This window comes from Tasmannia lanceolata, unplaced genomic scaffold, assembly GCF_043159265.1.
Source record: "Tasmannia lanceolata isolate RefF3 unplaced genomic scaffold, GAP_Taslan_0.1 ptg000002l, whole genome shotgun sequence".
In the NCBI taxonomy this organism is placed as follows: Eukaryota; Viridiplantae; Streptophyta; class Magnoliopsida; order Canellales; family Winteraceae; genus Tasmannia; species Tasmannia lanceolata.
The window spans coordinates 56,022,908-56,039,766 of record NW_027518679.1 but is presented as its reverse complement, the minus strand read 5'-3'; the positions used below and the strand labels follow the sequence as shown (position 1 = coordinate 56,039,766).

Sequence of the window (16,859 nt, the reverse complement as noted above, 5' to 3'; positions counted from 1 at the left end):
TCTTCGGTGTTTATCTTCATCTTTCCTTGATTATTCCCTATGTGCTCTATATTAGGCCATGTTCGTTTAAGATTATGATGATCGATCGAGTCTAATAATTGGTTTTGGACTCACAATGCGGTTGTCATAACCTTAAACGAATTCAGGGACTCAGCAGTATTTTGAATTAATTGTAATCACCTAAGATTAGTGAAAATATTTTCCTTATCAAGTTACAACCAAGAATATAATAGGGAAGCATCACCTATATTTGCCCCTCCCCTGACCAACAAACTCTTTGAAATTAAAAATTCATGTGTACAACCAACCAAAAAAAAAAAAAGAGGGGCCACACGTGAGGGAGTGTTAAAATATAATTGATTAAATAACATCATCTCTAATAGCTTAAACTTTTGGAGTAATTGTTAATTTGTTTCACAGTACCATCCGCTCGAGAGTGCGACCACAGGCGTGTCGTCTGAATGGTATTGCTTGTCACATTCCGATGGACCACCACCGTCTCCGCCCTTTTCGAAGCTGTTGAGGGTCATCAGCGCCTTTGTATGGGTTGATGTTGGGGGAGAACAATTAGAAGTAGTATAAAGTTTGCCCCGTATACAACAATCGGAGTCATTCTCTGTGTTGCATTTCTCCCTTTGGGGGTTTCTTGCCCCTTAGTACCCCGCTCAGCTTACAAGACTGCGATTGGGTTTCAACAAGGAGAAGAAAGAAGAGGCAAAGAGATGCACAAACGCCCTTCTTCATCGCTCTCCCTCGCATGGATTACTACATGGGTGATGGTGTTTATATAAGAACTTTTTCCTAAAAGAGAAAGAAGCCAAGGCTTAGTTCCAAGAAATTGATAATCCTTTTATTTGTTCAGGTTGTTTTGATCGTCATACTTCTATTTTATAGGTTTCCTTGCCGTTTAGAGAGTCGTAGTCTCGTGGGCATGTTAATATGTCCACGAGTGATGGCCCAAAAGAGATGTCTACAACTACTAACCGGCTAGACAAAATTGCGTTCACTACCTGCCAATGGAAGGGCTTTGCACTTGGGGTTGATGACATCGAAATCCTTGGTAGAAAACTCTATGAAAAATATTGCTTGTCACACCCTTACAAGATAAATAAATAAACTCATTTCTTAGATTACTATTATCTTTGAAAGTCCCTGCTATAGCACATTTATTTCAGGGTTTGTACATCTCTCTTTACTTTTATGCCCTGTTTGGATTGCAGGAGTTTTTTGGATAAGTTTTGAAAAGAATTTTTTTTCTTCAAATTTTCTTGTTTTTCCGTTATTTAACTTCACTTAAAAAGAAGTAACTTGAACCACCACAGTTCAAGTTTTATCTTAATGACCTTCATCTTTGCAGAAAAAGATATCCCTCTAAATAACCCATAACAGGGCCTTAAAGAAAAGAAATTTTTTTCATAAGAAAAGAAATTCCACAATAAATAATTTTTGAAATTGACAAAAACAATTCTTAAGAAAAGAAATTCCACAAGAAATATTTTTCTTGCAATCTAAACAGAGCCTTAAAGGAAGTAGGGTGAAATAGATACTTAATGGAAGAGAAGTAATGTAAATTAGGCAAAGGAAAATTACTTTTGTAGCATAAATTTCAGGCCGGAATAAAGTCACTCTCTAATGAGAAAATTTGTCATTATACCCATTAAATTTATTAATGGGAAGATTTTATCATTTTCTTTTATCTGTTTTCTCGTCATTTGTTAGTATATTTTTTGTTCGCAAATTTGTCCAGATTGATTCCAGATTGATGATGGAAAGCATAAGTATAAATTCCATTCCATTCCATTTCAGTTAAAACAGCCAAAATGATCCGTTGCGAAATAGAAAATGAAACAAATGAAATATTCTGCCCTGTGTTGCATTTCATCATAGTCTATTCCGTTTCTATCTGTTCTTTCATACCAGTTTGTTGGCTCTTGCTCAGATACATCTCTGCTTATCGATCAATAACCGAACGAGGTGTTGCCTCTTGTTTAGTTTATGTGGATGACATCATCCCCACAGGCAATGATGTTACTATTGTCACTCATTTACGTCGACGTCTCTATGTTGATTCTTCCTTGGCATTGAAGTCACAAATGTTCTTAATGGTCTTAATGCTCTCCCAAGGTATATTGCATATGTACCTCTTTGAACAAAGATGGATGGTATGAAGAATCAACAAAGATGGATGCATCCTCTCTCTATCCCACTTCTCTAACAAAGTTCTTACTGATGCTAGAAAATATTTTAGCACTGTGAATGTTTTATATTACCTCTCCCTCAGTCATCAGAATCTCTCATTCCTGGTCAGTAAAATCTATCAATTCTCCCATCACTCAGTTAGAGACCACTGGGCCAATTTAACATGCATCTCTAGCTATAATCAAATTGTCAACATGCTCAAGATTCTTATCATTCTTTAAGATTGATGGGAATGTAGGCTGTTATTCTTTAATGTTCTTCCTTTTTCGGTTATCTTTGGTTCTTATGAACTTATAGGCTACAGACATTCCCATTGCCATGTGCCGATAACGAGACAAACTCTTATCATTCTTTAAGATCTCTCTCTCTCTCTCTCTCTATATATATATATATATATATATATAACATAGCTCCCATTCATGCTGAGAGTAAAGGAGAATACCGAAAACACGAGGTCTATTCCTTTACATGGACAGACACCAACCATCTACCAAACAGAAAAGATATGTGGAATATGGACAGACCCCAACCATCTACCTTTATATATATTTTTTTGTTATAGGGCATTCCAGTCCAAATAAAGTGGTCATTAATGCATTGTTGGGTGCCTGGATTATCATGTAGGGCTATTAGAAAGTTCCCTCACACTAGGTTGTCTGCCTAGAAGCTCTACTAGATAATAGATAGAAGAAAATTGAGCAATCCCACCTAGGGGTGGACATGGTTCGGTTCGGTTCGGTTCGGTTTTGGGCTAAACCCAGAACCGAACCATATATAATCGGTTCCCTGAAATTGGAACCAGAACAGAACCATATATGTGTGGAACCGAACCGAACCAGAACCATATATAATCGGTTCGGTTTGGTTCGGTTCTGGATTTACCCAACCTTCACCAATGGCCCTGTTTATATATGAATTACAAGCACTAACAGTAACAGTAACAGGCACAAATTTGGGCAATGGCAAACTTATATGAAGTATGAAGAAGTACAAACAGGTGGTATAATCATGCACAAATTTTGGCAATGCATGAAGCCATGAACTACAAATTTAGGAAATAATAAGGCCCTAATATCCAAAGCAAACAATCCCTAATATCCAAAGCAAAAATCACATTAAACCAATTCGGTTCTCGGTTCTGGGATCCCAAACCCAGAACTGAACCGAATTTGCACCGGTTCCCGGATTTTTGAACCGGAACCGAACCGAACCAAACCAAATGTGGCGGTTCGGTTCGGTTCCTCGGTTCGAACCGGAACCATGTCCACCCCTGATCCCACCAATAAACTCATGAAAACATCTTTGTTGCTAGTGTACATACGTGACTATTTCAAACCATAAAGATTGCAGACGAACATATGGAACATGCCAATAGTCAAGCTGCCTGCCTTATTACAAGAAAGAACAAAATACCCACACACAAGTAAGAAAGAAAGACAGACCACCTAAATTCAATAACACACTCTCATATATAGCTTCATCACACAAGCATTTTGAAATCAAGCATCAGACCAAACGACATAGTAACCATGGTTTTAAATTTCGGCCGAATTTCAGATTTCAGTCAGGACCGAAACCGAAATTTGCCGAAATTTAAAATTTTGCGAAATACCAAATTTCGGTCCGAAATTTCTAGAAAATGTCATTTAAAAAAAATGAAATGTTACAAAATTTGAGAAATTTTCAGATTTCAGTGGGGTCCGAAATTGGTACCGAAACCGAAATTTAAAACCTTGGTCGTAACCACCCCATTGGCATTGTGGTATACATAAGGCTTCCCAAACAGCTTTGGATGCATCAACAACGTTATTGGGACAAGGAGGCAAGAAATCGTGGTCCGCGTCACACCCCATGGTTGAGTCACACTCATCAACCACCATGGCCACAACACTATGCCCATTGGCGCTTATGGTTATGTTCTTTAGGCACCTCCTTTGATGGTTGAACCACCTTGTTGAGAGTGCCACCACAGGCGTATCATCTGGGTGGATTTTATTGTCGCACTTCGATGGGATACCACCGTCTCCCCCCTTCTGAAAGCTGTTAATAGTCAACAACGCCTTTGTTCAAGCGGAGACAGGTGGAGAACACTTGTACATTGTGTAAAACTTCCGCTCTTTGTTTTTGAAATGGTAATATTATAAATGACGGAAAAACAGGAGATCGAGATGGAACTCCCATATTTACAATAGAATACAAGAAGACATAAGAACCGAAAGATACAATCAACGGCACACCACTCCTCAAGGAGGAAGATGGTCAAACCACATAATAGGACCACCAGATACACCGCGCTTAGCAAGCGCATCCGCCTTATCATTTGCCGATCTTCTGACATGATGATAGCCGATAGCAGACCCCGAAACTACATCACCAATCTCATAAAAAATGGAAAGAAATCTTCACGGAGGAGCCGCCCCACCTTTCAGCCAACGAATCACATTTAACGAATCCCCTTCAACAATAGTCTGATCCATCAAACTTCTATCAATATGCAAAATGCCAAAATGCGTAGCCCTCACTTCAGCTTCTGAGGCATCACAAACACCTATAGAGCCATAGTATGCCCACACTACTCCCCCCTCTTCGTTGTGACACACCCCTCCCACCCCAGCCGGACCCGGATTGCCGAAGCTCGCTCGGTCAAAATTAACCTTAAGCCCCTCCCACTCCCACCTTTGCGAAACAAGAGCTCTCCGATCAACACTAAAACAAACCTCCCTCCATCTTTCCCAAAGATCAAAAGCTGATACAAACCGGAAGGAAGAAAGGCATCTCACCCAAGATATAACCAAAGTGATAATCTTCAAATAGATCCAATGAGGGTTCTTAGCTTTCCCCTCAAAGATCCTAGAATTCCTCTCCTTCCAAATAGACCACCACGTGGCGAGTAAACAAAAATTCCACAAAGTTTTCCCTTTTTCCTTCCAAGGAACCCCTTCCCAATGATGCAATAGCGACGGAATAGACTATGGAAAAACCCAACAAACCCCTTCTCAATGATGTAAAACTTCCCCTCTTTGCAACAATCGGAGTTGTTCTCCTGGTTACATTGATGTGGGGGCGTTTTTTTCCCCCTCAACCGTCCGCTCGGCCTACACTGCTGAGCTTCCGCCCATTGGAATGCTTCAACAAGGACTAGGAGAAGAAAAAATGCTCTGAAATAACCCATCTTCGTCATCTTTTTTCCTCCTCTCGTGTTGTAGAAGTGTTGGGATGGCTAGGGTATATATAAGAACGACCTACTCAAATTAGCCTAACCTTTGTTTCAAACTACAAATTACCCCTGGTGGGGAAATAACTTACAAAGAGACTGAAATTTTCAAAAGCAAGATATCATCAATTCATCATAACTCAACGTTAAAATGGGGATATATTCGTATTTTCATTAAAGATGCAGATTATGTTGAAGGAGTATCTGACAGCCGTAATTAACTTTAGATTCCAATAAAAAACATCAACCGTCTTATGTAAGGAGATAAATTTTCGTCATGTACCAAAAGCACATGAATATTTTTGGCTATAACAAATGAGGCCTATTGCCCTTGATCCCGTCATTATTTTCACTTGTCCTCCAAGATTTGTTAGGTTTCTTCGTTCCTAATTACTGTTGTAATTTTGTTGCTAGGCCAGTAGTACTCTAACTCGGGCCAGTTCCATGGTGCACCATGACTCGTAAAAATTATGAATATGATGAAGGAGATGGATGAACGGGTTAGCCACAAGATGAACAGGCCAGTGCAAACATTTAATGGTCGGATTTCTCTTAGCTGTTGGATACGAAGCCATCAAATATGTGATCCAAAGGAAGAGTTGAGCACTTACACATGTAGTGGCAGGTGGCCCACTAGGCCAATGGTCACGATCATTATCAAGTGTATATCCTTGTTGTCATGTAATGTTTGATGGTAAGCAGTTAAATTAGGGATATCCAGAGCCGAACTTTGGCCTATGAAATCAAATCCATAAAATTAAATCAAATGAGACGTCTCTGTGAAAAAATAATTAATTTCCCTACAACTTTGAAATTGTTAAATAACCATCTCCCCTATTTTGACCTTTGGAGACTATTCTTAAACAACAATTCAGCATTAGTGGAAGCACTAATATAAAAGTATTATGTTGTGTTTGTTGTCATCAAAACATGACTTGAGAGAGTGACCAAGGTTAAACTCTTGGGCTAACACCAGCCATCATCTGGAACCGAAAGTGGCAGTCTAGGAATGTATAGACTGCAAGACGGAACCCACATATAATATGCACTCCAATGTTCTTAAAATAAGGGCCAAATGTATGTTTTACGATCTAAAATTTATTTCAATGTATAAATTAATAATTTGTGATTGGGTAGTTTTTGGCGTAGCCGGAAGCACGAAGAGCGAGTCGAGGTTGATCAATGTCAACACCGATCGGAATAAACCTTCGAATCCACTAAGGGCGCTCGTCGAATCCACGAAAGAAGAAAATATCTTCTTCTTTTTTTCATAAAACAAACATGAACATGCAACAACCCTTGCACATAGGCTTTTATAAAAACACTAACTTCTTCTCCAAGTAAATCTTTCTTTCTAAAATTATTTGAAGCCAATTCCTAAATTAGACTTAACTTCTATTCCTAATTGACTAAATATCTAAATCTACATGGACTCAAAATATAAGAAAAGGCAACAAGCCATATTTGTCTAAAACTACCTGTTAACTAGAAATATTAAAAAGGAACCCTATACTCCTATTACAAGAAGGGAATAAATAATCTAAAGAAAGAAAGTTTAAGTAGCATGATTCTAAAGAGAAAATAGAAATAAATTCCAAGTGAAGCAATCTTAGAGAAGGGCTGGCTTTTGTGGATTTTTTCCAAAAGTGTTATTCTCTTGTTTCCAAAAGACTTGTGCCACGTCAGTTCTCATGCCAATAAATTTGTTTGGATACACTAGCAATTGCGACATTATAAGCTACAAAACAATGCACAATAAGCTAATTTATTTCAATGTATATAATAATAATCCAAGATAGTGCCTCAAGAAAATATATAAACTAGCAATTAGGCTAAACACGGTACAATAACCCAAATTCCCTTGCAAAAACTACCATAGAAAAAGAAACATGAAATATTCAAAAAATTTGCCAACTAGAGAAGTCTCTGTGACAGGTCAACAATCGCACAGGGACACTAAAACATTTTGTTGGCCCATCTAACTGAAAAAATGCAACAACTAGAGAAGCTTTTCTCACAGATAATGGAGACCAACTTGTCCCATATTAGTCTCCTCAGTGCTATACTCATAACCAAGTTTATGTGTTGCATCCCTCAAACCCAGGTTTATGTCCTGCATCCATTACCTGATTTGCTAGCATCACCATGTATAGGAATAGATCTCCCATAATGAAACTTTGGTTAGGCTCAACTAAGTGACCCATGATAGGGTTGATAGCGTGTGAGGTAGCAACTTAGCCATTATCTTGTAAGATTCTGGACCATATCTCTGAGAAAACAAAACCATAATACAAAACACAATGGAACCTGAAAATGTTAAAAACTATCTCCATAGCATGCATGAAATTAATAATGCTCTAGAAGCCAAAAAAAAAATACTACGGAATAGATTAAATAGAATTTAAAAAATTCTCAAATCTAATAGAAACTTTAACGCTTTTTGGCGTCAAATCACGTTAAAAGGGGGGCGCATGCGTACAGCAGGGGGGATTGGTGATGTCTTTGAAGTTTTGATTAAAATTCTACCTCAAATAACCCTGTAAGTGTGCTCATCTCGACCGCTGTCAAATATATCAAATTTCTAGAATTTTAGTTGAAATTGCGAGAAAACCAGTCAGATATGTGCACATTATACATTCTTGGGTATACTCTAGGAATATCCTTGGATATTGTGCTCAGTGTAATTCCCCCAAATCTGGACCAGCAAGTACAAAATACTATTTCTTGGATTGAATTTTTCCTCACTTGAGATTCAGATCTTACAAGAAGTCACCAGCTTTGAAAGGAAGCAGATAATCAGTTGGCTTGTTGCACAAGAATTGAATTCCAACTTAGATCTTGAATTCAAGTGAATTCGTCCCAAATCTTGGATGTAGTTGACTTTCTTGACATTTCGGAACTGAATTTTCATGTTTCACAATTAAAAATCCCTGAGATTAAGGCCCTGTAGAAAAGAATTGAGCTTAAAGTTAGTTCATTGTTGAACTGCCACCAAAATCAAGTAGATCGAATAGACTTAGATCTCAGTCTTTTGCTACTTGGACAGATATGTTTGTGGCCTGAATTAATAGCAAATTTGCAGCTAATTCAATTTTCTAAATAGATCTGAAGTTTTTTTTAGATAGAGGATTAAAATTTGTTTCTAACAAAATGTTTCATGGCCTCGATTAGTTGAGAAAGTCTAGCGTTCAATAGTTATTGTACTTTCATGAGTTGTGCTGAGTTGTTGTATTGCGATTAAATCATTCAATTTTTTGTTGATTTGATGCAATTAAGAGCTTCAATTGCACCATAAGCTATTAACCAATTCATTGAACAATAAGTTGCACATTAAGTTGATTTTTAATTACAAGATTGCTCGGTTGAACTTTGCTTTAGGCCTTGAGTAATGGATTTTCTTATCTTCACTGATAGTTACTGCATTGACACGACAACTGTCAATACTTCTGAATTTTGAAGGTTTTTATTTAGTTTGTTAACTGAGATTGAAGAATTCCTAGATACCATTGAGAAAAGATTAGTCTCAACCGAGACCTTGTTTTTAAATGTTGTTGTGTATCTTCTCCGAATAGACACATTGAGTGATTGTTTTAGAGAAGACACTTCTTCTCACGGGGAGTATTCTTCTCAATAAAAAGAGAAGAACTCAGACTTCTATTATTCTGACTTTCACTCTTTCTGTTTTTAGTAATTGCACCCTCTCAGAAACTTTCTTTTTGCAATCGCACTACCACAGAAAGTGCAACCCTTATTCTCTTTGCCATCTGTTCCATTTGATCATAGTTTCAAAGTGATTTGAAGAGCACCAGTAAGCGAGTAGATGTCTATTGGAGTCTAGGTGCTATTTTATCTTGGAAGTTGGTTAGTGCATCCTGGTTGCATCGTAAAGGACGAATACGATTTTAAAAAGAGTGAACAAGTGGCACATGACTCAGCCTCCTCCATTCCTAAGCGACATCTTTTTCAATAGTCAACGAGTGCATGTTTCATTGAAAGATTATACCTTCAGTAAATCGATAAGTACACAACCTCTATTTCATACTCTAATTATATGTCTCCAATTGGTTTAGCTAAACATTACATTACTATTTCAAAGTCCATACAGATTGCAGTTGAAGATATGAAACATGCTCACAATCAAGCTGCATGCAATCTTACAAGGATGAAATGAAGTACCCCCACACAAGATAAGAAAGAAAGAAGACATGAGTTCAATAACACACTCGCAGAGTTTCATCACACCATCATCTTGAAATCAAGCATCACACCACACCACAAGAAAGAAATGAAGAACACACGAGATAAGAAAGAACGAAAGAAAGAAGACATGAGTTCAATAACATGCTCGCAAAGTTTCATCACACTAGGATCTTGAAATCAAGCATCAGACCAGACGACATCGAATTCACCCCACTGGCTCTGTGGTATACCTAAGGCTTCCCAAACAGCTCTGGATGCATCCACAATGTTATTGGGACAAGGAGGCTGGAAATCATGGTCGGGGTCACAACCCATGGTTGTGTCACACTCATCAACCACCATGGCCACAACACTTCGCCCGTTGGCACTAATGGTTATGTTGTTTAGGCACCTCCTTTGGTGGTTGAACCACCCTGTCGAGAGTGCGACCACCAGCGTGTCATCTGAGTGGAATTTGTTATCGCATTCCGATGGGGAACCGCCATCTCCCCCGCTCTCAAAGCTGTTGAGAGTCAACACCGCCTTTGTTCGAGCGGTGACAGGCGGAGAACACTTGAACGTCGTGTAAAACTTGCCCTCTATGCAACAATCGGAGTTGTTCTCTGTGTTACATTGATCTGGGGGTGGTTTCCTTCCTCTCAACCTACCGCTAGGCCTACACTGTTGAGCTTCTGCCCATTGGCATGCTTCAACAAGGAAGAGGAGAACAAAAAATGCCCTCAAACAACCCACCTTCTTCATCTTTCTCTTCTCGTGTTGTAGAGGTTTTGGGATGGCAAGGGTATATATAAGGACGACTTCCTCAAAATGACCTAGCCTTTGTTTCAAACTACAAAGTGCCCCCGGTGGGGCAATAACTTGTTAAGAGACTGAAGTTTTCAAGAGCAAGGTATCATCATAATTCAACGTAAAAATAGGGATATATTTGTAATTTCATTAAAAGATGCAGATGCATGCTATGGTATCTTTGAAGGATTATCTGACAGCCGTTCTTCACTGTAGATTCCAAGTGGGGCCTATTGCAATAGGGATATATTTGTAATTTCATTAAAACATGCAGATGCATGCTATGGTATCTTTGAAGATTATCTGACAGCCGTTCTTCACTGTAGATTCCAAGTGGGGCCTATTGCCTTTTTTTGAAATGACATATATTATAAAAGAATCAGAAGGGAAACTCGAAAGGGAATTCCCGAAGTTACAGAACAAAAATAAAATACACAATGAAAAGGACATCAAATAGGAAATTGATCAGACCAATTCATCGAGTTGCATACCACCCCTCTTCTAGCCAACGCATCCGCCTTCTTGTTAGCAGACCTTATAATATGAATCAACTCAATATCTGATTTCGCCAATATATCTTCCATTTCGTCAAAAAGATCCAAAACCTCCAAGGTGGAGCCACCCCACCCCTCAGCCACCGGATAACATTAAACGAGTCCCCTTCAACAATTACACTCTTCAGACGGTCCCTACACACCTTTTTTATGCCATTGAAAGCCGCTTGGACTTCCGCCTCCGTAGCGTCAGTCACACCTAAAGGGCCCCAAAAAGTCCAAGGAACCTTGCCGGCATCATCACGACATAAACCTCCCACTCTGGCTGGATCAAAATTCCCAAAGCAAGCACCATCAAAGTTTATTTTTAACATTCCTGGAGGCGGTGGTTTCCATCTTTGCACAACTTTATTAGCCCACTCACTACTCAAACACACCACACCCTATCCTTCCCAAAGATCAAGAGCTGAGACAAACTGGAAAGATAAATAGCATCTCGTCCAATTTATAACCAATGCAATTATCTGCATATAAAGATAATGAGGAGCCTTGGACATTCTCTCAAACACCCGCACATTTCTCTCCTTCCAAACCACCCACCAAGAGGCAAGCAAGCATACTTCCTACAAAATTTTCCCTTTCTTCTTCCAAGGCACGAGGCTCCATTGTTGCAACAACAACTCAACAGATCTAGGAAAAAATCCAGCTAATCCCAAATCTCAGAAATATGCGACCCCATATAGACTGGGTGAACGAACAATGCATAAATAGATGATCCACAGATTCCCCATCCGCAAGACATAGGGGGCGATGATGAACAAGCCACATACCACGGTTTCTCAGAAAATTAACAGTTTGTATCCTGTCCGACATGCGGCCCTAAGTGGGCCCTATTGCCCTTGATCCCACATATCATTATTTTTTGAATGGTTATTGGATAATATTATTAAATGACTGATTTTTCCTTGCCTGTATCTTAACAACAGAGCCTTGATAGCTTTGATGTACATTGTTTTTCACAAGTCTTACAAGATTTGTTTGGTTTCTTCGCATATATCTCTTGTAATTTTGTTGCTAGGCCGGTAATATATACTCTAATTCGAGCCAATTACATGGTGCACCATGACTTGAAAAATTACGCATATGATGAAGGAGACTGATGATCGCATTGGTCGGGTTAGCCATCAGATGAACAGGCCACAGCAAACATTCTAGTGTTCGGATTTCTCTTAGCTGTTGGATACGCAGCCATCAAATATGTGATCCAAAAAAAGAGTTGAGCACTTACACATGTTGTGGCAGGTGGCCGGCCCACTAGGCTAATGGTCACGATCATCACCACGTGTACATCCTTGTTGTTTCTTGTTGTAGTGTTTGATGGTAAGCAGTTAAATTAGGGATCTCTAGAGCCTAACTTTGGCCTATGAAATCAAATCCATAAAAGTAAATCAAATGAGACTTTTCTTCAACAAGGATAGCGCTTTTCTCTTGTGAGCTCAAAACCGAACAACTCCTTGATATTAAAAAAAATACAAGTGTACGGCCAACCCAAAAGAGGAGTAACATGTGCCACGTGTATGGCTAACCGAAAAAAGAGGGGTCACATGCATTGGAGGAGCCAGGATTTATACATAAGGGAGGCAGGTTATACATATAAGGGGGCAGGCTTCAAATTTTGAAGGGGGCTGGGCCCAATTGAGTTGGGCCTATTAAGGAGTTTGGCCCAACTCAAGAGGGGCAGCTGCCCCCCTTATAGTACATGTAGCTCCACCCCTGGCCACACGTGAGGGGAGTGTTGAAGTATAAAGGATTAAATAACACCAACTCTAATAGCTTAAACTTTTGGAGTAATTGCTTGCTTCACAATCCTAACAGAAACCCCATATCACCCATTTTCTTCTTTCTTGGACTAGTTGAAATTAGTGTTGTCTCGCCATAGGAGAGGAGCAAGTTAAGCTTATCTTACGGTATTTGAAATATACCATTACTTTTGGTCTTCTACTTCAGCAATCAAGCACTATCTCTATTCATGCCTTTTCTAGTAATGTATTCTACTTAAGCAGTCAAGCAGTCTCTCCATCCATGCTTTTTCTAATACAGACTGGGGTGGATGCCCTGATGATCAAAAGTTTATGTTAGGATAATGAGTAAACCTAGGTCCAAATCTCATGTCATAGGGCTCATGAGGGCCATTTCATGCTTTGGTCGGGACTAGCTGTAAAAATAATGGGCAAGCTAGCTAGACCTAGGCGGATCCAAGCCCAGCCATGCTAGACCTATCAAATGGGTCACTCACTGATTATACGGCAAAAAAGGGTAACAAACTTGTTAAATAACTACCCCCTCAGATCCATCCTGTCACGCCCCGAACCAAGCCATAGCCCAGGCACGTGACAACATTACATACCTGCAAGCTACCTCTTTGTCACGGATATGCAAGGCAAGAGAAACCAGAAACCACAAGGCAACAATCTGAGTGATTCTCTTTGTTGCATCTCCCCCTTGGCCGTATGTTGCCCCTCAGTACTAGCCCAATGGTCACGATCATCACCGCGTGTACATCCTTGTTGTTTCTAGTTGTATTGTTTGATAGTAACAAGTAAGCAGTTAAATTAGTAATCCCTGAAGGCGAACTCTGGCCTATGAAATCGATCAAATCCATAAAATTAAATCAAATGAGAGGTCCGTGTGGAAAAATAATTAATTTCCCTACAACTTTGGCATTGTTAAATAACCATCTCCATTATTTTTCCTTTTAGCATTAGTGCGGTGTCACTGACATGCCATGTCATGTTGTGTGCATGAAATAAATCTCTCCATATCCAAATGTATAACGTAAACAATTACAAAGCTCTTAGAGCCTATCGTTCGTATCAGCTTAAATTAAGTGATATGGATTCTGGTGGTCTTTAAAATAGAGCAACTAAATCACTTGCTTGCGATTTGCACTTAAAATAGAGTACTAGAAGACTGTTAAGCGTGTCTCAGGGCATTTGAAATGCACCATTACTTTTGGTCTTCCACTTTAAGCGATCAAGAACACTCTATTCATGCCTTAATTTCTTCAAAAGTTTAGTATATATAGGTACAAATCTCGTATCATGGAGCTCCCATAATGTTGTGGGGTCCATCCCATCGGATGAAATCGCTGATGCGATCATCAGATTGTTAAATCCAAAACGTTTCCTCCTATGAAACAAGATCACAGTGATGAATCTACAATGCTCAGTCAACGTCAATGCAAAGAGATTGTTATAAAATCTCTAGAGAATTTGTGATCTATGTAAGCTTTCTTTTTATGGGTGATCTTCTCTTTGAAGTCGTGTGACTTGTGGGCCATCTGAGGCTTTGGTTGGGACTAGGCCTTAAAAATTATGGCAAGCTAGTCCTAGGTCGATGCAGGCCCAGCCATGCCAGATCTAACAATGGGGTCACTCAAGCACTCACTGATTATACCGTGCAAAAAGACTGGTGGAAACATAGACTTGTTAAATAACTAGTCCCTCCGATCCATCGTATGTAATTTATAAACGTCTGGTCATAAGTGATACATTAGCCTTAATAAAAGTACTTTATAGAAGGAATCTATTTGTGCCGGTCTTTTTATCAATTTTTTTATGAGTAAGCTAGGGTTTGGCGGGATCCCTACCTGTTTATTTGATAAAGAGAAAGACGATACAATAATAGGCACAAAAATCATCCCTAACTCGTAACATGAGAGAGACGGAGAACCAAGGTTCAGCACATATGAGCGACAAACATTAAGCCTAAGAGATCTAAATGCTCAATACTTGTGAGTTACATAATCTGCTAATTTGGTAGGGCTATGTTGGGCTCTTTGTGAGCGTGTTGGCCAATTTTTCTTGTAAACTTCTTGCCATGATTCATTTGATTCCTCAAGTAATGGATTCTCTTCTTCACAATTATCCTCTTGCTCAATTAGGAACAAGTGAAATAGATTACATTCATCTGTTCAGGATACTTTTTGTTTTTGTATTTTTTTTTTTTTTAGATTCTTTGGGACCTTCTATGTTTGTTGGATTGTCTTCCTTTTCTGAGGAGGAATCTAATGAGGGAACCTCTTCAGGGCCCTCCTCACTCTCTATTCCTTCCTCTTCAGGTACAGCATAGCTATCATCGATAGTTGGTTTAAGGGAAGAGCACAATAACCCACGGCTTGGGTTTAGGATCTCAAGATTTGTACTCTACTGTTCTCTTTCAAACTCCTCATCTTGATCTTTTTGTCAATTAGAAGAGAGAAGAAAGAATATTTTTCTTGTACCAGTGATAGCTTCTACTTCATAAAATAAAACATATGTAATGCTTTTACAGGTCCCATTTCCTAATGTGTGTCAAGTACTTAGAGATGAAAGGTCGAAAATGCTCAAAGACTTAGACTTCATTGGATCTTAAATTCCATAATATATACATATATACAAGATTAGGAAAGAGACATTTGATTATCGAAATCAAACCCTGATAAGCCCATGTGAACGAATATTTATGACCAATGCTAGAGAGAGAGAGAGAGAGGTGTGCTATGCCTGAAAGCCATAGAAGGCCATCTGAAGATGAAATGGGTAAAGCTGCAAGTTGCAATGCCATTAAATTGTTTACGGTACATAATGGAAAAATACTTGGCTCCGCAACGTTGCGCAGGAGGTTCCTGCGCAATGCACTAAAATCGAGAGAAAACAGGGGGTGTGGAAATAGCAAACCATGGCATTGATTTTGCCGCACCCCCTGCTATTTAGTGTATTTTACTGGGTTGCGCAGGAGGTTCCTTTTTTTCTTTTCTACATAATGAATCACATTCTCAGCACCGCATGATTTGTTTACACATCACGACACCTTACTAGTGGATTTACCCATACCCACTTGTTCTTAAACTATCACAGCCCAATATGACCCAAGTATTGAATTGCAAGAAGTTGAGAAATATTGACGGCTCTGGTGGAGATTGTCATAAAGTGTAATGTGTGGGAAGTTATTAATTGTTGAAGTATAAATGATTAAAAAACACCAACTTGAACGGCTTAAGCTTTTGGAGTAACCCAACAACTCAATTATATTAAAAATCCACATGTGCGGCCAACCCAAAAGAGGGGCCACATGTGAGTGGCAGTGTTTGCATAAATGATTAAATAACAACAACTGGTTGTTTCACAGTTAGTGGTCTAAAACAAGTTCTCTTCCACTAAGACAAGTAATCGAAAAAGTTACTACTAATATTATTAGTATGTTACTATTAATATTCCTACTTTAATCTTCCGTGATTACAATTTATAACCCTAAACAGTGCTTATATAAAGCACTTAGGGGGATAAGAATAGAAAGAAAAGATAAACATGGAATGAGATCATCCTAATCCAAGCTAAGTAACTAATGTACCACCCAAACTAGTTAGGAAAAAACGTAGAAGAATACAGCTTAGTGGGGGAACAGTCATTTTTGGTAGGTATTGTCAAAAATACCCTTCACTGTAGGGTACGAGTTGAGTGGAATACTGGCATGCATGCTCCAAAGCCAAAGCTAAAGTAAAACCCCGTAGTATACTGTTAAGTCATCTTAATTATTAGAGCAATGATAGAATGAAGGGAGCCCTTACAAAAACTAACTTCAATGGTGGTCAATTTGAGCAAAAGTCAAAGCCGTTCCACCTTTCATGGAGCCATCCACTTTTTCCGGCGCCATCATAAACGCACTTTCGCTGAAATTGTCCGATGAGGGTGCCCTTCAAGTTGGTTTTTGCAAGGGGGCCCTTCATTCTATCACTCTTCTCTTAATTAAGTAATTAACGTAACTAATAATGGCATATTAGCAAATTACTGTAACCCATAGAGGCAATTTTGTAATTGTAACCATAAGAAAGGATGATAGATCATTCCAATTTTCACTTCCACAGCATGATATATCATATATATACTAAAGGTGCCACTTCAGAGTCGTCAACAACCTTCTCTAAT

General features: G+C 38.9%; 1 protein-coding gene and 1 pseudogene across 1 annotated transcript; both read right to left on the bottom strand.

The window, feature by feature from the left end:
• Positions 1-3,524: 3,524 nt before the first annotated feature.
• On the bottom strand, positions 3,525-5,371 carry LOC143845480 (kiwellin-1-like; annotated as a pseudogene).
• A 4,419-nt stretch (positions 5,372-9,790) lies between these two features.
• Positions 9,791-10,354, bottom strand: LOC143879957 (kiwellin-1-like). The gene has a single exon (XM_077382689.1). It carries the CDS (start codon positions 10,352-10,354, stop codon positions 9,791-9,793), a length of 564 nt encoding a protein of 187 aa, XP_077238804.1.
• Positions 10,355-16,859: the final 6,505 nt, after the last annotated feature.

What these genes read in the sequence shown, in the direction of transcription:
- LOC143879957 (XM_077382689.1), bottom strand. Translation starts at nt 10,354, where the DNA reads ATGAAGAAGGTGGGTTGTTTGAGGGCATTTTTTGTTCTCCTCTTCCTT.